The following is a 25438-nucleotide window of genomic DNA, read 5'->3' as shown; positions in this document are numbered from 1 at the left end:
GGGAACATACTGAGTATGGATGACACTTGATAGACATGGGGATTGCACATGGATTGGCCATCTTGAATGGCCTACAGAGATTTCCCGCTGCGGGAGATTTCACATGCTTTCCACACAGACATGGAGCCAGCACAATGGATTATGTCATGGCACAGCCGAGCCTCATCTCTAGTATCCAGGATCTCATAGTTGGGCCCAGACCTGTTGGGGTGGCAGTGGATCATGCTCTTGTGTCGTTGACCATCTCTTTCCAGTTCAGTGTAGTACACAGTCCACGGATAGCAGCCCGTGCTCGCTACACCTTCACACGGGAGACGGATTCTGTATATCTAGACGGGATCTACAGACGCCTATGCATTGAAGAACCAAGGCGACCTCTGGAGGAGCTTACTACTACTGACACACAGATTACATGATGCAGCTGCAGAGGCATACCCACACACCCAGCCTGAGCAGAGACGTCGTTCTAGGAGCATGCCTCAGAACAACTGGTATGATGAGGAATGCCGCGAGACTCGAGCTAGACTTCAGAGGGAGGTGCTTTTGGGGGACATCACTATTGACTTCTGATGCCTAGTGCGGCGGAAGAAGAGGGCATTTTTGGCTCGACTAGAGCACGATCTATACCAGCTGTTCTTGAGTCGGGACTCGCGTGATGCATGGCGGCTCTTTCATGAGCAGTCCCCCCCCCCCCCCCCCCCCCCCCCCCCCCATTACCTCTACAGAGACTTGGGGTCAGTACGCATCATCTAAGTACACAGTTTCTGGACAGCCGCCCCTCCCCGGCCCCCCCAATCCATGCCCACACACATGTGCTTTTTTCACTGCTAAGATGGTGAAGAAGGCCATTGATAGGATGAGGACTGGGAGAGCATATGATCACGATGGCTTAGTGGCTGAGCATTTCATGCATGCCAGAGATCTACTAGCAAAGCTTCTAGCAGTTATGTTTACCCATGCCATGTGTGAGGGCTTGCCTAATACTTGGAGCCTATCTACGATTGTACCTATCTTCAAGTCAGGAGACCCTATGGAGCCTGGGAATTATCGCACTATCATGAGTGGACACACATTGGCATGGTTGTTTGCATCCATTCTTGAGCAGCAGCTGAGTAGATGGACAGAGAGGGAGGGAATGCGTGCAGCTGGGTAGGGAAGGTTCAGGAGAGGTTTTTCTACTCTTGACCATATCTTGACACTCAGGGCCATCATGGAGGAGGGCAGATCCCATGGATGACGGATCTATTGTAGCTTTGTGGACTTTTGCAAAGCATTTGACACAGTACCCAGAGCTAGATTGATGCGCAGATTACAGGAGATGGGAGTAGGGCATGTACGCACCTCAAAGGGTATATCTACACCGGTTCACTCCACTATTGGGGTGAAGCAGGGCTATGTGGATGAGGTTTCTAACTACATTGAGAGAGATGGTGATAGGGGTGCACCACTGGCAGGGACATAGATTGCACGATTGTTATATGCTGATGATATTGTGTTGATCTCCAACTCTACGAACGGGATGCAACGTCACTTGGATGCTTTGCATAGGTTTGCCCATGAAAGTGGTTTGTCTGTCAACCTTGGTAAAACCAAGGTCATAGTATTATACCACCCCATAGTGGATCAGGACGTCAGCGCCCCCATTCACATACGGCCAGGAGACAGTGGTGTATACAAATGCTTACACTTACCTTGGAGTGGTTTTTAGTGGACCAGCATTTTCATTGAGGAGAGCAACAGAGACTAGATTGACCAAAGCCCATTCGGCATTGGGTAGATTGGAGAGGATGTGTTCACAGGTTCAGTTTCAAGAGCCTCGGGCAAAGCTTTGGCTCTTTGACACTTTGGTGGCTTCTGCATTGCTCTATGGAGCTGATATATGGGGGCCTTCATTGGATCATCACGGGAGGACAGGTCGCACTGATGGATTCGGGAACATGGAGAAGCCTCTGGTCTCTATGATCTCGCGGCTCATTAGAGCCAAGGCTTCAGTACCACGTGCCATTATCCGAGCAAAGCTAGCTGCCCCCCCACTAGTGGTTGAAGTGCTCACCAGATCTGTCTCCTTCATACACCGCATGTGGGAACTTCCCAGAGACATATACGCCCGCCTTGCACTTGAGTCCTCTCGACAGTTAGCCATGCAGGGAGATACATCATGTTGGTATGGGGAGATGACATCATGGTTTCAAGCGCATGGGTTCAGCATAGACAGATTGCCCCCCTTCCAATACTCACTGGATGCACCCTCTCTGACTCTTACACAGTCCGAGATCACTTGGCTCATCCGCGAGGACCTGACTCAGCTAGACACAGGGAGGACATGGATACAACCAACACAGGAGCTGGGCACGAAGATGGCTTTCTATAGAGAGAATCTTCTCCAGCTTATGGAGGACGGTTGTGACGAGGCCCAGATACATGGACACCCACTTGTCTCATGGGATACGGTGTGCTATTGGCCTGATACGCACATCTTCACACCAGTTGCGGATCAAGACTGGGAGATACAGCGGAGTACCAACAGAGGCCAGGACATGCCCCATGTGTGACATGGAGCCTGAGACAGAGTTGCACTACACATGCCACCCCGTCTACTAGGAGATACGAGGTTGCTTCCATTGCTTGTTCAGAGAGGGCTTTGGACCACTCTCCAAAGTCATGAGGTACGAGGATCAAAGATGCCCTGGTTTGTTTCTGCTCGAGCTGCGCAGACACAGAGAGAGCCTGATGAGGGAGAGGCCGGCCAGTCTCAGAGACACATCACAGACTTCTTTAGAGCAGACGCTGGACACCCAGAGGAGCTACTACCACAAGAGAGCTCGTCGCCTCGCACCAGAGGCACACTGATCGATCGAGCGACCGAGCTAGGGAGATCCAAATGCCCACGAGCACAGAGGACTACACAGCATCGACGGAGGCTGCATCAGAGGATTTGGATCACTTTGGCCCGACATGCACGACGCCTGGTCAGACTACTGACCATGGAGAAGATTGATGAGATCCACCAGCGACCGATGCTGGATCTCTTGTGACTTGTGATTTGGCTATTCCAGCTAGCTGCTTAGTTCACATCTACCAGTTTAGGACTCCATAGTATTTTTATTTTGTCATTTTGTTATTCTGACTTTGTATCAGATCCATCACATTGTAACGCTCTGGTCCCGTAGGTCACTTTGGCCTCTTGAAGACTTTAATATAACATTTCATTTCATCTCTCTCTCTCTCTCTCTCTCTCTCTCTCTCTCTCTCTCTCTCTCTCTCTCTCTCTCTCTCTCTCTCTCTCTCTCTCTCTCTCTCTCTCTTTCGCCCTCTCTCCAGCGTTCAAATGGAAGACCTCTCTGTTGCAGCAGTTCATCCTTGACCGACTGTCTAAAGCGGTGCGCATGCAGCTCGCTACGAGGTTTTTGCATCTCTGAGAATTGAAGGTCATTTGGTCGGCCGAGACTCGAATGCAGCATACAATATTAACAGTCACCTATAAAAGAAAACTTGCAAGCCAGTCATCCACAAGACAATTATAACGGCCATCGACTCCATCATATGTAAGACCTGCAGGGATTTATTTGCAAGGAATTTGGAAACTGCAGAGCTCACAGAAATTGCAAATTGACACATACAGAAAGCAAACACATGCCATGTAGGCTGAATGGGGAAACATATGTATGCATAATGCGGTGCGTATAGGTTGCTCTCTCCTCTCTCTCAGAAAGTGAAACAAATAAGGCAAGACAAATGGCGGGGCACTACATGGTCACAAGCAAGAGGATGACAGCCATTGAAAAGGAGTTGAAAGAATGCAAAGCCCACATGGATGAGTGGAAGAAAGAGAAGTATTTAATTCTCGAATGGAAAAAGAGGGAGGAACAGGCGAGGGAACTAGAGCGCAAGGAGTTCCGGGATGAAATTCAAGCTTTAAAAAGTAGCATCTCAGCCCTTCGGGAGGAACTCGACGAAACCAAAGAGGGAAGACGCCTTGAAGATGGGGAAATTCAGCCATCAATGATTGACGAGCTGAATAGTATACGAGCACAAGTCAAAGAAATAAAGGAGGAAGGAGAAATGAAGACCTCATGGGTGGAGGTTCTCTCCAAAACGCAAAAGAAAATGGACGAGGCTGAAAAATGGATTGAAGTTGTCAAGAAGGGAAAGGGCAAGGAAATTCCGACTACACCCGACATCATCAACAAAACACTAGAAGAGGAACAACGAAGAAGGGTACGCGCTCTACACGTGAGAGTGACCGGCCTAAAAGATTCAGATATGGTGGACCAAGAGGTGAAGAGCCTCATGTCCATGATGGGGGTGGAGAAGCCCTCGCACACACAAGCTTGGAGAGTGGGCAAGAAGAGTGAAGGTAATGGGGAGAGTTCAAAAGGACGGGCTCTCATTTTGCGCTTTCCCTCCATGGAAGAAAAGAAAGACTTTTTAAAGAAGAGGCCAACCCTCAAGAAAACAGGTATCTTTTTAGGAGATGATCTTACGCTCTCACAGCTTGCACATATGAGAGAGGTCATGCCAGAGATTATAGCAGCAAGGGAGAAGGGGAAGTTAGCTTTCTACAGAAATGGACGAGTAGTGATTACAGAGCACCGCTCTACATGACGGTGCGAGACCTATGGGACCACTCTCAGGATGGCAGTTTGGAACTGTAATGGTTCGTATAGACTTGATGTGGGGGCCTTTGAGGATAGCTTCAGAGACAGAGACATTGTTTTCTACTCAGAGACTCATCAGGCTCCAGGACAGTTGATGCCGCACATATCAGGATACAGATGGGAGACAGCTTGTAGGACATGCACCAGAACTACGCATGGGACTAGAGGATCAGGAGGTGTAGCAGTTCTTTTCAGAGAGGAGCTCCAACCACTATTGCACATAGTTCGGAGAGATGATCAGGCCAGATACTTGTGGGTGAGGCTGAGGGCAGAGACTGGACGTTTCTTGTACATCTCCATATGCTATTTTCCTCCCAGCACTTCAGTATATGCTTCACCCAAAGGACAGTCTCCTTACTCTGTACTTGATGATGATATCTGGGAGTTCTCCAAAGATGGAGACATCATACTCCTGGGGGATTTCAATGCCCGTACAGGCAGCTCACAGACAGTCTTCTATGACACATCAGAGGAGATGCTTAGAGAGCTAGAGCCAGAGGAGTTGGGACTTGAGAGATGCTCACACGACAGAGAGCATACAGAGTATGGGAGATACCTGAGAGAGATGACGACTACTCACAGTTTAGCCATACTGAATGGCTTAACGACTTTCCCATTGTCCACAGGTTTTACTTGTTTTCCACATAGACATGGGTCCAGCACTGTAGACTATGTTCTGACACATCCGAGCTTTATCTCTCACATTCAGGATTTCACAGTGGGGCCCAGGCCAGTTGGGATAGCAGTAGATCATGCACTTTTAACATTATCAGTCTCCTTTGAGTACAATACATCTCAGGCCTCACGGGGTGGTGGACATACACGCTATACTTTTACACCAGAGACTGACTCAGTCTATGTAGAGGAGATACGTAGGCTTTTATGCACATCAGAGCCAGTATACACAGTGGAGGAGATCACATCTATGCTGACAGTGACATTACATGGGGCAGCGACAGAGGCATATCCACACACTCAGCCTGGGCAGAGACGTCGTTCTGGGCACATGCCTCAGAACAACTGGTATGATGAGGAGTGTCGACAGAGGAGAGCTCAGATACAGCGGGACCTGACATTGGGAGTGATCACCTATAGACAGTCTCGCATTGCTACACGACGACTAGTGCGGCGGAAGAAGCGAGCTTTCTTGGTCCAGATGGAGCAAGATTTATATCATCTCTTCCTTAGTAGAGATTCAGGAGAGGCTTGGCGTCTATTCCATGAGAAGTCTCCCCCACCAGTGATTACTTCTACAGAGATATGGGGGCAGTATGCAACATCTTTATACACTGTACCTGGACAACCACCATTACCAGACCCACCACAGCCATGTCCGGCTACGAGCACCTTCTTTACCACTGAGATGGTACAGGAGGCCATTGACAGGATGAAGACCAGACGGGCACAGGATCATGAGGGTTTGGTAGCAGAGCACATTATACATGCTGGGGATTTGTTGGCAGAGATGCTTGCACGGCTATTCAACCGTGTCATGTGTGAGGGTCTCCCTGAGTCTTGGAGATTATCTACTATTATACCTATCTTCAAGACAGGTGACCCCACAGTGCCGGGGAATTACCGTACTATCATGGTAGGACACACATTGGCACGGTTATATGCATCCATCCTCGAGCATAGGCTGAGCAGTTGGGCAGAGATTATGGGCATACGAGCACCTGGGCAGGCTGGTTTCAGAAGGGGTTTCTCCACACTAGATCATGTCTTTACACTCAGAGCTATCATTGAGGAGGGTCGAGCACATGGTAGACGGATATACTGCAGCTTTGTGGATTTTCGCAAAGCCTTTGACACAGTGCCGAGGGCCAGATTGATGCACCGGCTTATGGAATTGGGAGTACCCACAGAGCTGATGTGGGGGATCATGGCATTGTACAGTTCAGTGATGGGTCATGTACGCACATCAGAGGGGATATCCGACATAGTTCACTCCACCATCGGAGTGAAACAGGGATGCCCACTGTCCTCTACTTTATTTGGTATGTATGTTGATGGGGTCTCTGATTATATTGACAGAGGAGGAGATAGAGGTGCTCAGCTTGCAGGGACATGGATCCCTCTTTTATTGTATGCTGACGATATCGTGTTGATATCAGAATCGCCAGAGGGTATGCAGAGACATTTGGACGCATTGCATAGTTTTGCAGAGGATAGTGGATTGTCTGTCAACCTTGGTAAAACCAAGGTCATGGTATTTAATACTACGCCACAGTGGGTTAGGAGATCAGCACCTACTTTCACATATGGACAGGACAGTATGGAGTACATTGATGCATACACATATCTTGGGGTGGTCTTTAGTGGACCGAGGTTCACACTGAAAGTGGCAGCAGACACTAGATTGACTCGTGCCTATGCAGCCCTAGGTGGTTTAGAGAGGATTTGTTCGCAAGTTCAGTTCCAGGAACCTCGAACAAAGCTCTGGATTTTCGATACTTTGGTCGCTTCAGTTATGCACTACGCGGTTCAGGTTTGGGGACCGTCTATTGACAGTGCTGGATGGACTAATATGGAGAGACCCCTGATATCTATGATTTCTAGGTTGATTAGAGCCAAGGCCTCAGTCCCACATGACATCATACGAGCGGAGCTGGCTGCCCCACCTATGGAGGTTGAGGCACTCACCAGGTCAGTATCATTTGTACACAGCTTATGGGACACCACCAGGGACAGGTATGCCAGGCTTGCTCTCGAGTCATCCAGACAGCTGGCATTACAGGGAGATACATCATGTTGGTATGCACAGATGAGCACATGGTTTCAGAGGCATGGTTTCAGCATGGAGAGGCTGCCCCCTTTCCAGTATTCTCTTGATGCACCATCCTTGGCTCTTACACGGATGGAGACTACTAGACTCATTCGGCAAGATCTTATCCAGCTTGATAGCAAGAGGACATGGATAGAACCATCACGGGAGTTGGGTACGAAGAGGGTTTTCTATAGAGAACATCTTCTTCAACTCACGACAGACGGATTTGTCACACGTCCCAATTACATGGACACACATCTATCTCATAGGTTACGATGTGCTATTGGCCAGATTCGCACATCTTCACACCAGCTTGGGATTGAGACAGGTAGATTCAGAGGCATACCAACAGACAGTAGGATATGTCAGTTATGCCATGCAGAGCCAGAGACAGAGTTTCACTACATATGTCGATGCACAGTCTACTATGAGATACGGGGACGCTTTCATTGTCTATTCAGAGATGGTTTTGACTCGTTAGACAGAGTCATGAGATACCAGGATCAAAGATGTCTCGGATTATTCCTACTTGAGATTCAGAGACATAGAGACGCTCTATTGAATGGGCAAAGACAGAGACAGTCCCAGAGACGCATCTCAGATTTCTTCAGTCTGAGTACCACAGAGTCAGAGGGGACACCACCACCAGAGAGCTCGGTTCCCACCCATACACACATCAGCGGTACTCTCATTGATCGAGCTATAGAGTTAGGGAGATCGAGACGACCGTGATTGAGGAGGGGAGCCACGCAGCACCGGCGGAGATTGCGGCAGAGGATCCACAGGATTCTAGCACGACACCCAGAATGTCGATCGGGATAGGCTTCATGCTACTGCTATATTGTATCATGGTGACACTGATCCCCACTTTGTACCTTTATGGCATGATACCATTGCTCAGCCTACCAGCCACCCATAGGAGTCGGTAGCACTCCTATCAGTTCTTTGTTTGTAGTTTTCTTGTTTGTACCCAGACTTGGTACTAGACTCATCATTGTAATCAGTTGGTCTCATAGGTCATTTTGGCCTCTTGTAGACGTTAATATATCATTTCATTTCATTTCTCTCTCTCTCTCTCTCTCTCTCTCTCTCTCTCTCTCTCTCTCTCTCTCTCTCTCTCTCTCTCTCTCTCTCTCTCTCTCTCTCTCTCTCTCTCTCTCTCTCTCTCGTACGCTTCTGCATCGTCGACTTTTGCAGAAACTAGATGGTGGGATGCATGTCAGTCTGTGCCTGAGATGGGCACATTTCTTGGTCACATTAGCTGATCAAAGGACAGTGGTGCCATTGGGTATAGTAGAAAAGGTTCCATTGCAAGTGCAGCGGTCCGATATCTTCTGGGGGAGGGTGGATTCCCCCTTCTCATTGGCAGGCCATGGCTCCGACATACTAAGGCGCTTCATGACTGGGAAAGACCTCATGCAAGCCTTGGACAGACTCCAATCAGTGACTCTATTCCTGATAACACCACGGAGTTTGAGGTTGAGGCGAGTTCCCTACGTGTCAGTTCTGAGTTTTGACTGTGATCTTGAGGTTGAGGGTGAGTCTTTTGGCCTAGGAGACCCAATAACAAATCAGTGTCGGGGAAGAAATCCCCTGTTACCTGTAGCCCAAATTGCTCCAATGCCACCTACAGACCAAGTCTACCAACCTTCCACCTAAGATGAAGGAATGCACTCTTGAAGACCTCCCACCGGAGGAGCTACCCAAAGGCTGGCTACAGCACAAGATTGCAGAATTCAAAATTGACACAACTCCGGAACATGACACAAATGCATAAGAGCTGCTGTAGAGCCTCAGATCAACGGCCCCCTTCATCCCAGGACCCAGCTAAGGAGTTCAATCTCAGATCAGAGCACGTCCCGTCACCCAAGGCCTATATTGTTGGCAGCATGGCAGTGGGACCACTCACTACTACTTAAGTAGGTAATCTCTTTCATACAGTCTTACAAAAATGCGCTTGCATGTTCTTCTCAGGATTTGAAGGGCATTCCACAAGAGTTCGACATGCATACTATACCACTACTAAAAGGCACCCGTCTGGTCAGAGCAAGGCTTACAACGCTGCTACAGTAAAACAAGAACTTAAGAAGCTGGAGGTAGCCAAGGTCACTTTCCGGATCAAGCATACAGAGTGGCTCTCTCCCATGGTCATCGTCCCAAGAGTTCGGCATGCATACTATACCACTAGTAAAAGGCACCTGTCTGGTCAGAGCAAGGCTTACAATGCTGCTACAGTCAAACAAGAACTTAAGAAGCTGGAGGTAGCCAAGATCACTTTCCGGATCGAGCATACAGAGTTGCTCTCTCCCATGGTCATCGTCCCCAAGAAGCAGCCGAAGAAGATTAGGGTGTGCGTCGATTCCTGTGTACTCAACAAAGCATTATGTCTATATTGGAGGAAAGCATTTGGCATGTCGAGGCCAACAAGGTTTGGTGGGTGGGTTAAAAAATATGCTACTTAGTGGAGAGATGTATTGTTCCGAGGCTGACATACTCAACTTCCGTATTCCGGTTGAGAGGCATCTTGCTTTGGAAGGTATCTTCGTTGACCATTGCTGGGATCATTTTTGTGGCAAATGCACAAATTTGGATTCAGGAAATATGTCATCTTGGCGGCAACATTCATTGCATACTCTCTTGCATAACTGCTTTGCCATCTTGGCTGTCTGTTCTTTCATGTTTTTGTCCAATATTGGCCCCTTCTAGTCTTTGCACATAGCTGTTTGATTGGCTGATTGACAATGTACATCCTTTTTGATAGTCAATATGATTACATATTATGCAAAAGAAAAGAGTCCGATTAACAACCTTTTGAGGCTGAAGTGGACCTAAAGGACAAATCAGATACATCATTTGTAGGACATCCCTCTTTGGGGACAAAAGGAAAAGGTAAGATAAACAATGACCGAAAGCTCAATGATAGTGAGCTGCTATTTTAGGAAAAGACTTGACAAAAATGACATATAAAAGCCATGATTTCATATGCAAAAGGTTTGGCTGCTTCAGTGGCGAGCACTCGCGACTCAGTGATGGAATTTCTTATAACAGCTTGTGCTCCTATATAACTGCTTGGTTTACATTCTTGCTTGCTTCCCCAAATTTTACAGAGAGAAGGAGAGACTAGAGTGTTTGTTTTGCTTTATCTTTGAAACAAATCGTGTTCAAAGAAAATTGTTCTTTATTATGAAAGCACAACGTACATGAGCTTGTGTCACACATGGATATTTTGCAGGCATGTTTTCTGGAGCAGAGCTTTTCCACAGTATGGACCAGGTTATGATGGGGTTTTTGATGCACTGCAGAAGCTGGAGGAAGATCTTCCTGGGTTCTTCTATGCTGGTATCTATGATTTGTTTACTTAGGGATGATTGCAGTCTTACTATTATTTAATTTAAATTAAGGTGTATGGAAACCTGGCACTGGCAGTCATCCCAAGTTAGACTCAACATGTAGAAATGGTCCTCCTTGCCCAGTCACCCTATGTTTCATATGGTAACAATTTACAAGTTTGCACTATACAGCCTCAATTGATCTATAGTAAAATGATTGAACATGATCCGCACAGATATGAGCAAGTGAAGCCCAAACCAGGTTGTTTTATGCCCCAACTTCTGTCAAAAGACAATCAGTAACCTCCTTTTAAGCTGGCAGAGGTCATTCTATGCATGCAGGATCACAAGTGCGCTTTCAGGTATTCATGTCGGGGTAGACTTTAGGAGGAAACTTGGACGGGGTTTTATGGCCTCGGCTTCATGGCTGACTATTAACACCAGCAAATCAGCCCTTATCAACTGCACTGAAAGTGATTTGCTGTATTTGAGATGGCAAGGAGAAGTGGGTGCATAAGGTGAGATCACTAGACAGCTAGGACCCTACACGGTGTGCAAGTTTCATCTCAGCAACTTTAGGATTGGATATCAACTCTCATTATGGACAGATTGTGTACTGGAAATTATAGGCTTGGCCATTTCATCCATGTCTGAAGGCTACTCAACCTATCATGTTGTCTATGATTCTTTTTATTTGCCACTATTGCCCTGGTAAAAAACTCGTCTCAGAGAACTTACACAGCCTATGCGCTTTATGTTTTGGAAAAGGGTGGTAAGCAATCAGGGATTACTTAAATTTCATGGGATCACATATGTACATCTAAAAGAATTGGGGGGGGGGGGGGGGGGGGGGAGCATCTTGACTGTAAAGGCTCACATGATAGCTCTTCGTCGGTCACTTGTTCAAAGATACGGGTAGTGAGCAGCCTTGGGTCTCTATAGCTAGATACTTCTTAGAAGATGTGGGTATATTTGAATGGCAAAACTCGGATCCCTGATCGTGGTGGCATATTATTAATGCTGATTCTATCAAGCTGAGATCATCAACGTTTATATCTCATCTGGTGAGCTCTTGGTAAGTCCTCCTTCATAAGATCTTCTGGCATCGTATCGATAATCGATTGCAATGACCTCTTTGCAAACCAAAATTTTGGCTTCGTAACTGGAATGGAAAACAAAAAGCTCGATCAAAGTTAAACAGGGTGGCAAGATTGGGTCTAGTCTCAGTTGCGTATGCAGTTCTACCTACACAAAGGACATTGATGTCCTTTAGGTCAGTGTGCAAGATTTTTGATGTGCCTTGGGGTTATCGTGATTTGTGGACGTCAATCTTGGATTCCTTGTCTCCCAGGTATCCAGTTCCTGAGGTATCTAGTTCCTGAGTTTGACGTTGTTGCGCCTTGGCAGGATTTGGAAATTATGCATCAATTGGCTTTGAAGCATGCTTCAGCCAGCCAAATCTATCACTTGCTTATTAAGGATCAGGCATGGCTAGTGGAAAGGGTAATTCCTTAAGGGTTATCAAAAAAGGTGAGCTTGGTGGCATTCACAATCATGGTGGGATGGGTCAATGCTTCTCCTTCAAGTATCAGGTCTTTGTTTGGCGGATGCTAATGGATGGTCTTCAATTAGCTGTTGTCCTTTCTCTGCGCAATATTCCAACAGTTTTTGCTTATTCTGCATACTAGTCCATGGAACATACAGACACAGGTTTTTGTCTTGCCCTGTGGCATGTGCGACAAATGTTTGTTGCCTTCTCCTTTCTGTATTTTTGGGGCTCTTGGCATAGTTGGATACGCAAGAATGTGTTTGTCTTAGACTCTCATTCTGGAGTGCACCATCACATTGGGCGCCTCAAACGGTGCCTTCATTGGCAGTTCAGCACCATAGACCATGCAAGCCTTTTCACCAATGATGAGCCACCCCTGGCATACTGCAGTCATTCCCTTTCCTAGTACTCTTGTGACTTTTGTATTATATTTTCCCATTGTGTGTGTGTGTGCGTGTGTGTGATTTCGCGGTCGTCGTTCAAGCCCTCACAACAGCTTCCTCACTCCTTCCCCAAGTCCTCTTTCCTCCATCCTGTTCGGCTTTGCTGTTGTCGGAAGGCGAGATACTGTCAAGTTGGTGTGTGTGTGTGTGGTCTGTGTGCATGTGAGTGTGTGTGTATTGAAGCCAGCCCTCAGTACTTTACCGCGAACCCTAGCAGTCTCAGGCCACAAACCCTGACCACCGCAGGTCGCAAACCATAACTGCGCAGGTGTCTGGACGTTTTCCCTACCAGCACGCAGCCTTCTTGCTCATCAATCCTCAGCAACGGGCAGGCTGTAGCTTCTGTGATTTGGTGCAGCGAGGTGTGTGTGTGTGAGTGTGGCAGCTGGACACTATCAAGTTCTTGTTAGCTCCCGCAGAAGAGGAAAGGGCGCAGCATGCTGGATACGTCCATTTCCATTGACGTCCATGTCTGCTTCCTTTGCTTTTGCAAACTCGCTACTTTGATTTGAGCGAATGCCCGTGTGTGTGTGTGTGTGTGTGTGTGTGTGTGTGTGTGTGTGTGTGTGTGTGTGTGTGTGTGTGTGTGTGTGTGTGTGTGTGTGTGTGTGTGTGTGTGAGAGAGGTGTGGTGGGGGATTTGGGTGTGGTGAATCCTTCGGCCTCGTCTGGCGTGCGACTCTGTTCTGCACAACATCTACCTGTGCAGGCCCTTCACAGTGCGCCGGGGATGGAAGTTTGATTTCGCCTGCACGCGGTCCTCCTTCCGTCGTCTTGTGTGCGAGAGAGGGGTGTGTGTTTTTGTACAGCTAGCCGGTGTGTGTGTGTGTGCCTGTGTATATAGCAGTCATATATCAAAAACTCCCAAAAAAAAAGAAAAAAAAGAAGAGTGTGTGTGAGAGCTTCACATGGATTCGACTGATCAGTGTATATATAAGCATCGGAAAGCCATGGAAACTTCGGAGATGGATGCTTTGAGTCTTAACAAAGAATGTTTGCATGAGGACTTCGAGGATGCACGTCAAGCCTGGGAAGGATCCGCTCTTGTTATGGAAGTGCGCATCCCTATACAGGAGCTCATGGATCCCGTTGCTCAATATGCACTTAACGTTGTGATTCTTTTTTTCCCGGGTAGAATGCCTACTGCTCAGGATGTAAGCCAATGGGTTGATTTCCTACTCAAACGGCAAGCAATCCGAGGGGTTTACTTTGGTGCGCAAGGGTTCTACGAAGTCTTGCTGGCTGACATGGATGCTCGGGATGCTTTGCTTGAAATGTCTCCTCTTTTCTTCAATACGCAGATGACTCATGTGCTGCCCTGGGCTCTTACCAAGGACTATCAAAGTCTCATTCGTCACGTGTCCCGTCGGGGCTGAGGTGGTCGACTTTCCTCGCACTTGGCGTCATTTTCTTCCTTTGTTGGCTGCTCAGTTAGGCAAAGTCATTTGCCCTCCTAAGCTGGAGGCAAACACAAACCGTATTTGTATTTTGTGGGACACGGATATCCCCACACCAGCAGGTATTTCGATTGATTCTGGGGATACAGTGGTTGGAAAGCGCCCATTTAAGCTTAAATAGGGCAAGTTTGCAAATTCTTGCTTCCGATGTGGCAAATTTGGTCATATGCAGTCCGAATGTTCGGAACCAAATCTGCAACCACCTCCTTCAGCAGTCCCTGCTCCTCAACCTCGCTCGCCTCCGGAACCTTCTACTGAGGTTCAAACTAAAGGAGTTTCAACCTCCTCCCCCTCAGCTGGGGCGATTAAAGGCAAGGGGAAACAAGTACAATTGTCTGCACTTTCTGCTTCTCCAAATATTAAAGACAAGGGAAAAGAACAGGTTTCGACCTCTCAAACTTGGATAGTGCCCAAGAAACCCGTCAAAGCTGCTACACCTCGTGTTCCGGCATCTTCTCGTAATTATATGCCTCCTTTGAAGAATGTTGCGCATAAAAAACTCCCTTGTAATGACAACACTTCTTTGGCTGAAGCTTGGGACAAGGTTGTTCGTTCTTACAAGGAGGTTGTTACTAAAGAAGCTTCTTCATCGCAAGGTGCATTTCCTTTCAATATCCAGGTCCAGGTATTGACCCACCTTCTCAGGCACCTTCAGCTGGGGAGGATGTGTTGATGGGCACTAGTACTTGAGTTTTATTCCCCCCTTTCTTTCGGTGTTTCCTTGTCCACTGTATATACCATATAGAATGCATAGTTCTTTGAATTGCATCTCCTATAATGTGCATAGGTTATGCAATCACGATAAGTGGCGGCTTACCTGGCACTATGTACATACATGTAAAGCAGACATTGCGGTTCTTCAAGAGCATAACCAACACCAATTTTCTTTGCGGGCTACTGGATAGCTTATGCAGGATCAGCTGGCCATTCTAGAGTGCTTATGCTTGTTCGACATGAACTCTTCCCGACCTTGGTCTTTAATGACCCGGCTGGGAGATGGATGGTCATCCAATGTATTGTTAATGGAGAAGTTTTCGAATTTGGAGGATTATATGCATACACAGCTTCTACAGATAGAGCACGGTTGTGGAGTGCTATCTCTTCTTATTGTTGACGTTCCAATGCCTTTCTTTGCGGGGATTTTAAAATGCACCAAACCTTGCGGATAATACTACTGGCCATTCTCACACGCTTCATATGGAACGGTAATCTTGGGACCAATTTATGTCGACCTGTAATGGGCTTGATTTGTGGCCCTTTTTGCATGCGACTGATCCAGGCTTTACTTTTCAGCACAATGCTTAATCCATGTATCGCGCTCGGCTGGATCGCTGGTATCTTTTTCACATGCAACAATATGATGACTTTATATGCGAGATGAGGATTGATTATGCTATGTGTCTCTCAGATCATTTTCCCGTATGCTTGAAACTTCGTTTTGGCTCTTTTGACGTCAATGATTGTCTACCCAAGAAAGACTTCTTCATGTCAATAATGCTTATCTCAAGCATGAGCCTTTTCGCACTATGATTGTGAATATCATCCCGCCTTTGCTCTCCCAGATGTATGTTGACATGGACATAGCATGGTTTCGTTTTGTTATGCATGTTCAATCAGTTATACAAGATTATGGCAGGGATTATTTGTCACAATTAAGGGAACAGGTTAACCAGGCAAAGGATGCTTGTAGCCGATTAATGCACTTGGCTAATCATTCTTCTCTTACTGATGCTCAAATGACTGAGTTGTTTTCTGCTCGTGCAATATTAAGGCACAATGATGAGAGAAAATTGGCCAAATGGCACACTCGAGCTCGTCAACAGGCTTTTGCAGATAAAGGATGTGCTTCTAAACAATTCTTTCAACATTTGCATCACTCGAGGCAATCTCAAGCTATACGGAGAGTTAAATTACCGTCAGGGGAGTGGACCTCCACTTTTCGAGAGCTAGCACTAGCCCTACGCTCTCATTATGGCAAGATTTTTGAGGCCCTTCTTCTCCCACGAGAGAAGCTCGCCAAGCGCGTCACATGTTTCTATCGCATGTCACTTCCATTCTCTCGTTGCGGCAGGCTCAAGACTTGGAAGCTGTTTTCACTGAGTCGGAATTGTATGCCAGCTTGCTTGATTTAGGTCGATGGAGAGCTCCTGGTTGGGATGGTCTCTCTGTGGAATTCTTCTTGGCTTTTTGGGATTATTTGAAGTTGCCTCTATTATTCATGATGAATACAGCTTGGGAACAGCAGGAATTACCCTCCTCTTGGAAAGAAGGTTTGCTCAAGCTGATCCCTAAGCATGCATTGTGTGAAGAATTTTCACATTGGCGGCCTATTACACTTATGCCTGTGGTATATAAATTAATGGCAAAAATGCTTGGTAACCGACTCAAATGCTTTCTGCATGAAGGCTTGCATCAATCTCAATACGGCTGCATTCCGCGACGTCAAATTACTGATATCCTCGCAAATGTCATTATTGGTATGGAATGTGCAAAATATACTCGACAGGATGTATTAGTCATGCAGGTTGACGTTGAAAAGGCATTTGATACTATTCTTTGGGATTACATTGCATGCGACATTTGGGCTTTGGGCCTAGGCTATCCCGTGTCGTGCTTTTCTTGTATGCAAACAGTACTTCTGTAGGCTTGCTGGATGGTTCTCTCAGAGAATCTTGGCCTTTGGGACGGTCGGTACAGCAGGGCTGCCCTCTGAGTGCTTTGCTTTATGCGATCGCTACTCATCCCTTGTTTATGTATTTGGATTCCTTGACCTCCATTGGTAGGCTACATGGCCTTACTTTACCTTTTGGTCGACAGTTTGTTGGTCAAGGTTATGCGGATGACTCTTTGTTCATGCCTCGTAATAACTATGATGATATACAACAGATTATGCATACTCTTCACTTGTTTGGATTGGTAGCAGGTCTCAAAGTTAACTTTTGCAAATCCAAGCTATTGCCTCTGAAAGAGAGTGACTGGCATAAGATATTGTGGCCTCGGGAGATTGTTCCTCCCCATGTTCTGGTTCGCCATTTGGGTTATCCGCTAGGTTGGAATGTATCGGCTATCAAGAAAACGGATTGGGTGCTCCAACGTCTACATTCCAAGTTGAATTATTGGAAATTGTCCACGTGGCCACTTTATGTGCGTCTCAGGATTGTCCAATGCATCCTTGTGGTTTATGTGCAGTTTTACTTGCCTTTGTTATCCTGGCCTCGGTTGTGCCCGGTTGCACTTGCAGTCTCTCATGTCCAATATTTTAGAACATTTTTGGTGGACCTCGTCTACCAAGAGGGGCATTCGGCTTCTATCTATGGACAAGCTGTGTTCTCCCAAGCGGCTTGGAGGGTTGAATATTTTGGACTTGAGACGTCATCTTCTGGCTCGAAAAGCTATGTTGTTGCCATTTTTGGTGGAGCAGCAACAACCCTCGGCTCTCATGGTCGTACATTTATGTGCGCACATTGTCACCCCTTCTTTTGGTCATTGGCAACTGACTTATTGGGATGTTGTTTTTGGGAAGCTTGAAGGACACATTCCTAGATGTCCCTTTACTTCTTCTCTAATTGTTCATTGGAAGGTTGTCACTTCGCATTTGGCTTGGGATGGTCGACAATCCTCTGCGGGTAACTCTCTTCGCTTGGAGAGTCTGCATTGGAGCAGGGTTTTTGCTTTGACTTTGGTTCAACGGTCTCCTCGCCAAGCGTATTTTCTTTCCCAAAAAGGAATCTGTCAGGTGCATCAGGTGGTTGATGACTCGGGTTATGTTCTATCTTTCACTGATGCCGTCTCCCGCTTTCGGTTGGGTCTTCACTATTCTCCTCTCTGGCGGGAGATTCAAAACATGCTTGCTGCTCATTCGCCCATTCCTCCTCTGAATGAAGACTCTTGCTTCTCTGATTGGAATCTGGCTACTACTAGATTGGACTGCATCTCAGCTGCCAGTGTCTATGCCATTCTTCAGTCTGATGTATGGATTGTGCATCGGGGTAATCAGCTGTGGTCGCTTTCCGAGTCATCCTTGTGGTGGCAACACGCATTGTCTCGCATTTGGCAGAGTCATCTGCCTTTGAAGGAACGTGTTTTCTTGTGGCGGTGCTTGGTGGGAGCTCTACCTGTTGGCAGTGTGTTGCATGCTCGGCATATTGCGCCTTCCCGCTACCCCAGATGCCTTGAAGCTGAGGAGACCGTGCCACACTTGCTGTGGTGTTGTCGTCACTCCAGAGCCTTCAATCGGCAAGTGTCGACTGCTCTTCGACTACGTTTTCCTTCCGGCTCTTTTCACAGACGATTTTGGCTTTTTGGGGTGCTTCGATCACCACAATCTCAGTTTGCGGTCTTCTTCACCTGGGTCAGACTTTGGACTATGTGGGCAATCTGGCATCATAAGAACTCCTTAATGTTCCAGGGCACTTTTGTTGCCCCCTTTCCCTATTTCAAATTATGTCTTGGTCAAGCGCTGCATTTTGCCTATGAAGCTGGAAACATCACTCTTGATACCTACAGGATTTACTTTGACTGTTTCTAGCCTTCGGAACCTCATAGTGCTCCGTCTTTTGTATCCCTTTCTTTTTGTGGGTTTTCCTCGCTTTGAGGTTTCCCACTTGTAAATTAATCAAAGCAGATTTACAAAAAAAAAAAAAAGTGTGTGTGTGTGTGTGTGTGTGTGTGTGTGTGTGTGAGAGAGAGAGAGAGAGAGAGAGAGAGAGAGAGAGAGAGAGAGAGATGAAATGTTATATTAACGTCTTCAAGAGGCCAAAGTGATGGATAAGACCAAAAAGTTACAATTGGTGAATCTGATACAATGTTGAGAAATCAATTTAAGTACCCTTTATGAGAGAGAGAGAGAGAGAGAGAGAGAGAGAGAGAGAGAGAGAGAGAGAGAGAGAGAGAGAAATGAAATGAAATGTTATATTAACGTCTTCAAAAGGCCAAAGTGACCTATGAGATCAGAAAGTTACAATGCGGTGTATCTAATACAAAGTCAGATTAACAAAATAAATTAAAGTAGGACAACAAAATATAAATACTGCAGGATCCTAAACTAAGCAGTACAATGTGAAGACAATATGGGAGGGGAGTAGAGATCCATCTTCATCTGCACTGTGGACGACGAAAGAGTATGGCTTGAATCATTTGCCGTAGCCTCCTTCGAAACTGTGTAGCTCCTCTTCTCCATCGGGGTCGTCTAGATCTCCTAGCTCCAATGCTCGGTCTATGAGAATGCCAGTAGTGACCTCTCCACCGTTGGCTGCTCCTCTGTCTGTTCTTCTGGGTGTACAATATCTAGTGTAAAGAAATCTGTGATCTGTCTCTGGGGATGTCTCTCTTCAGCTCTCCTCAGAGAGAGAGAGAGAGAGAGAGAGAGAGAGAGAGAGAGAGAGAGAGAGAGAGAGAAGAAGAAGAAGAAGAAGAAGAGAGTTTTAACGTCGTAGGAAACTATCCCAAGAGACCTTAAAGATCTAGCCGACGAGGAGTTGAACTCAAGACCTGTTATTTGAGAGAGAGAGAGAGAGAGAGAGAGAGAGAGAGAGAGAGAGAGAGAGAGAGAGAGAGATGAAAATGAAATGAAATGTTATATTAACGTCTTCAAAAGGCCAAAGTGACCTATGAGACCAAAGTGACCCCCCAAATGAGCTCTGTGGGTACTCCTGAAACCGGCCCGTGGGGCAGTAGGCGTTGGCTTTCACCCGAAATTCTTTACTTTAGACACGCACACAGAGCACTTTACAAAAAGAACCTGCGACGGGAATTAACACTTGAATGCACACGGCTCGGAAGCTAGAATGCCCCGAGCAGACACCGACAACCTGTAGGCCCCAAAATTGGCGCCCCTTTCGGTATTTCTTTATTCTTTAACAGAGGGAATAAAACCTGTGATCTCCTACGAGCTGCCCTGCATAATCCAGGCTGAAAAACACCTATTCTGACCCGATTTCGGCACTAGGACGCTTCACAGTCAGTATCCTCACGCAATAGATGACTTTCCCGACGCATACGGACACTTTGCAAAACCTGGCGAGAATCTGCAGCACGCTGAATTCTCTGTTTTTTGCCCCAAAAATGCACGAGATCACCTTTACAGCGGTCCCCTCGCGTCCCCAAACCTCCTGGGGGTATTAGGGACCGTTTAGGGCCAAAACCCTAAACCTGCAAAAATACACAGCAGACTGAAATTCCCTGTTTTGGGCTCCGTTTCGCGTGCCGGTTGCATCTGTAGCAAGACCTTGAGCTCTCGCACTTGTAGGGCTACTGCCCTTTGAATCGGACGAGATTTCTCACGTGAAACCTCTCCGAATTCACCTGTACCTGCGGGGGATTAGCGAAATGAAAAGCCCTCTTGTGGGGCATCACTTAACTGCACGTAAGAGAGAGAGAGAGAGAGAGAGAGAGAGAGAGAGAGAGAGCAATGTGTAGCGTGCAGGGAATCACTCTTTGCACCACACTGTACATAGAGGGAAAGGAAGCACTCCATAGCTCTTAACCTATGGCAGGAAACTAAAAAATGAGCCTCCCAGCTATAAATTCAGCACCACTTCTTGATGCATGAGGCAAGTGCTTGTGCCACTAGGCGCATTTACAAGCATTTTCCCGTTTCGGGTTTGCCGCTTAAAAATCTCCCGACTGGTTGCCCAGTTGACTTAGCGGCAAAGTTGTAAAATGTTCCCCTAGTCATACCGAAGGTGATGACGCGAACACATTTCACGGCCCAAAATAGCAGCTCCCTAAATTTTAGGAAATGATTCCGTTGGGCTCCCACTGGTCATCTGACCATCTATTTTCATTGTGACCGCATCCAAAAGTGCAATGTGGCCCAACTGTCGGATACTTTTTGTTGGTAGTCCCACCTTGACTTTATGCCTTTATTGAGTTCACTGCCTAGTATCCACCAACTTGCTAAGTGCGACAGGGGGACCTATATGATCTTGCTCTGAGCCTAGACATCCTCTTACTATACAAATTCCAGTGCTGACCACTTCCCGTCTGCGGTGAAACTACCGTTCACATTGGCCACACAATGTCCGACCGTTTGCTACTTCAAAAAGAGGGTCTCAAAAATAAAACAAAACCCATTGGAAAGAAACCAACAACTAAAGTTAGCAGTTGCCATGTCCTCGTGACATAGTTAACAGCTGCCACGTCCCCGTGACAACTCTCATCTCCTGTAATCTGCGCATCAATCTAGCTTTGGGTACTGTGTCAAATGCTTTTGAGGAAAGTTTTAGTGGGAGAGAGATCATCTTCTACTCTGAGGCATATCAGGCCCATGGGCAGTCTATACCTCACATTAGTGGATACAGATGGGAGACCGCCTATAGACAGGAGACACGATCAGAGCACAGAGGGCGGGGCTTAGGAGGAGTGGCAGTGTTATGCAGGGAGGAGTTGCAGCCATTGATACATATAGCTCGCAGGGATGAGCAAGCTAGGTACATGTGGGTGAAATTGAGAGCAGAGAGACAGATATCTTTACATTGCTATTTGCTACTTCCCCCCGAGTACATCAGTGTATGCACCACCCAAAGGACAGTCCCCCTTTTCTATTTTGGACGATGACATCTGGGAGTTCTCTAGAGATGGTGACATGATCATTCTAGGGGACTTCAATGCTAGGACTGCCCATCATCAGACAGTTTTTTATGATACTTCTGAGGAGATGCTCAGAGAGTTGGATGTTGTAGAGATGGGCCTATCCAGACTATCACAAGATGGGGAACATACTGAGTATGGACGACACTTGATAGACATGGGGACTGCACATGGATTGGTCATCTTGAGAGAGAGAGAGAGAGAGAGAGAGAGAGAGAGATGAAATGAAATTTTATATTAACGTCTTCGAAAGGCCAAAGTGACCTTTGAGACCAGAGCATTACAATGTGGTGGATCTGATACAAAGTCAGAGTAACAAAATCACAAAATAAAAATACTATGGAATCCTAAACTGGTAGGCGTGAACTAAGCAGCTAGCTGGGATAGCTAAATCACAAGTCACAAGAGATCCAGCATCGGTCGCTGGCAGATCTCATCAATCTCCTCCGTGGTCAATAGTCTGACCGAGCGTCGTGCATGTCGGGCCAAAGTGATCCGAATCCTCTGATGTAGCCTCCGTCGATGCTATGTAGTCCTCCGCAGTTGTGGGCATGTGGATCTCCCCAGCTCAGTCGCTCGGTCGATCAGTGTGCCTGTGGTGTGAGGCGACAAGCTCTGTTGTGGTAGTAGCTCCTCCGGGTGTTCAGCGTCTGCTCTAAAGAAGTTTGTGATGTGTCTCTGAGACTGGCTGGCCTCTCCTCTCAACAGGCTCTCTCTGTGTCTACGTAGCTGGAGTAGAAAGAAACCCAGGCATCTTTGATCCTCGTAACTCATGTGTGTGTGTGTGAGAGAGAGAGAGAGAGAGAGAGAGAGAGAGAGAGAGAGATGTTTACAGCAGTCAGAGAGGATTAGTCACTGCTTGTGGTCATGCATGATGCCTGCCTCTGTGGAGATATGGACAGTAGTTAGTCTTCTCTTGAGCCATGCAGGATTTCAGTATGGTTTTCTCACGTGGGGTTCAGTTTCCTGGCTACATCCAGCATCAAGGCCTCATTACTTCTTTCAAAGCTGTGACTTGGACCCTGTATACATGCTGACACCATCTGGCTACATGAGAGGTAGCTTGAGTATGATGCGCCCCTTGGTGCGAGATGCACATATCGGACCCAGAGACCAGATTTTCTCCACCATTGTTAGTATTGCATTGTGGAATGTGTGGGACGCCAGATCCTACCATGTTATACGCGCCACCCCTTCCACAGCAGTGGAGATCCTCTCTTCCACTTGGATAGATCTGATTCACACTCTTCGCAGTCAGTGGAGTGCAACAGCAGGTCCCTCATGGTCAGCTGGTGAGAGACGACTTGGTTTGATTCGGCGATGGGCGCACACTACCCTCTTCTTCTCCATGAGGGGAGAACAGATTATATGGCATTACAGTCCTCCGCAATGGTTTATCCTGCACTCCTCTCACCAGCCACCTTGAGCCTGTTTAGCTCTTAGCCCCTTTCACTCAGTCAGTACACCCTTGGGGCAGGCTATATTCTCTTAGCACCTCAGGGGATCACTGTACACAGATATATAGGCATGTTTTTTCCCAGAGAGAGAGAGAGAAATGAAATGTGGGTAACGGAGGTCTTGGCTCTGATCAATTGAGAGATCATAGATACCAAGGGCCTCTCCATACGTCTCCAACCATCCTGGCCTATAGAAGGTCCCCATATCTCCACGCCATACAACATAGCTGAGGCTACTAAAGTATCAGAGAGCCATAACTTTATCCGAGGTTCCTGGAACTGAACCTGAGAGAGAGAGAGAGAGAGAGAGAGAGAGAGAGAGAGAGATTCATTTTCTTTCTTTTGATATCCACAGGAAATAACAGAGATGGATTGGCCGTAGGAAAGGCTATGGCCTCTGGATATAATGCTGCAGGTCGAGTTCTGGATTATTTGCAGTCATCGGGTGGAAGGAAGTTATTCACTATGGCCTCAGTAACCAAAGTGGATCACTAGAAAACTTCTTCATGTATTGTAGCTTGTAATGATCTTTCCTAAAGCATACTGTGTATATTCTGCTCCTAATATGAAGACATTTAATATAACATTTTATTTCATCTCTCTCTCTCTCTCTCTCTCTCTCTCTCTCTCTCTCTCTCTAAATATTCTCTTCTTCTCGGGGGTGTGTGTGCATGCTAATAAAAAGAGGAAAGTGGTATTATCTTTCTATCACCCAAGTGTGGTAGATTGGTTATGCCATTTTCCTCTTGATTAACAGGTCTTGAGTTCAACTCTCCTCGTCGGCTAGATCTCTAAGGTCTCTTGGGATAGTTTCCTACGATGTTAAAATTCTCTTCTTCTCGGGTGTGTGTGGGTGTGTGTGTGCGCGCGCGCTAATAAAAAGAGGAAAGTGGTATAACCTTTCTATCACCCAAGTGTGGTAGATTGGTTATGCCATTTCCCTCTTGAATAACAGGTCTTGAGTTCAACTCTCCTCGTCGGCTAGATCTCTAAGGTCTCTTGGGATAGTTTCCTATGACGTTAAAATTCTCTTCTCTTCTTCTTCTTCTTCTTCTTCTTCTTCTTCTCTCTCTCTCTCTCTCTCTCTCTCTCTCTCTCTCTCTCTCTCTATAATATATATATATATATATATATATATATATGCAGCCAGCGTGCATCTATAGCGAAAAAAGGTTATGTGGGGCTGACCAGCACGCTAGGCATCAATCCACGTAGCCGAGCTGTTTTGATCAGCCTACAATCAGTAAATCGTAAGCACAAGGTCAGTTTCTCAAGCAGGGGGCCACGATTTCTCAAGAAGAGGGCAAGCCTCTCTCTCTCTCTCTCTCTCTCTCTCTCTCCCCCCCCCCCCCATGGCCTCCATGATAAGCAAAGTGGCTTTTTCTATAGCAAGCAAACAAACTCTCCACATTTGCGGCGGCAACTAACGAACGCTTCTCCACACTCAAGATAGAGATGAAAGAATGGAGAAAGGAGAGAGAAGAATCAAGGAGAAAGTGACCTTGCCCAAAGAGTGGATGAAAGATAGAGAGGAAGAGACTCAATGAAGGAAGAGATGGACCTACTCAAGGCAGAAATTGCCTCCCTTTGAGACTGCCCATAATGTGAAGGAGGAGAGATTGTTGAGGCGAACAAAGATGCCATCAAGGAAGAGCTTACCAAAGCAATCACCAGGAGCATGGAGGGTAGGAACGAGGCCACCAAAGAAGGATGGGTGGAGATAGTGAAGCCTAATATCAAGAAAGAGGTCAAGGAGGAGGCGCTAAGAAGAAGAAATTCCTTCTTGTACACACTAGCCTTGAGGAGGAGGAGATGTGACATGCCTATGGTGCTCAAAGCATGGAAGGGAAGAAGCCATCATATTGCAATGGTCGGGTCATCATTGATGGCAAAGTCATTGCATTAGGGACTCGGGACCTATGGGACACAACTTGTCAATTTGCATTGTCTCAAGAGTTCCCCAACATTGCCATACTTTTGCAACATTTCTCTAAGCTCTAAGGCCTTGGAGCCTTACCTCGTCTCGGAGCTCATGCACACACATATGGTCTATGCCGCTATCAACAAATCTTTGATACCAAGCATCGGGAGGTGCGTACGGAGTGCGAGTGGAGACAAGTACACATCATCTGGGTGGAGCAAACTTATAGCTCCTTATTCATGTATTACATCAAGAATAAGGTTAGTCA

At 46.7% G+C, this 25438-nt stretch overlaps 1 protein-coding gene across 5 annotated transcripts in view; it reads left to right on the top strand.

The window, feature by feature from the left end:
• Window positions 1-23849, top strand: part of HEMG2 (Flavin containing amine oxidoreductase family) — a 134375-nt gene extending 110526 nt beyond the window's left edge. For 4 of the 5 annotated variants that reach the window (XM_086493401.1, XM_086493403.1, XM_086493404.1 and 1 more), the window contains exons 17-18: window positions 10658-10764; window positions 23605-23849. In XM_086493401.1, the coding sequence (XP_086349527.1) occupies window positions 10658-10764; window positions 23605-23744 (247 nt within the window). In that variant the 3' untranslated portion in view covers window positions 23745-23849. Of the gene's footprint in view, window positions 1-9399; window positions 9962-10657; window positions 10765-23604 lie in introns of all 5 variants that reach the window. The other variant, XR_015185650.1, reaches the window with a different exon arrangement.
• Window positions 23850-25438: the final 1589 nt, after the last annotated feature.

The sequence above is a fragment of the Adiantum capillus-veneris genome, chromosome 21 (assembly GCF_014529385.1).
Source record: "Adiantum capillus-veneris isolate H3 chromosome 21, ASM1452938v2, whole genome shotgun sequence".
Taxonomy (NCBI): Eukaryota; Viridiplantae; Streptophyta; class Polypodiopsida; order Polypodiales; family Pteridaceae; genus Adiantum; species Adiantum capillus-veneris.
This window is presented reverse-complemented; position numbering and strand designations above follow the sequence as displayed.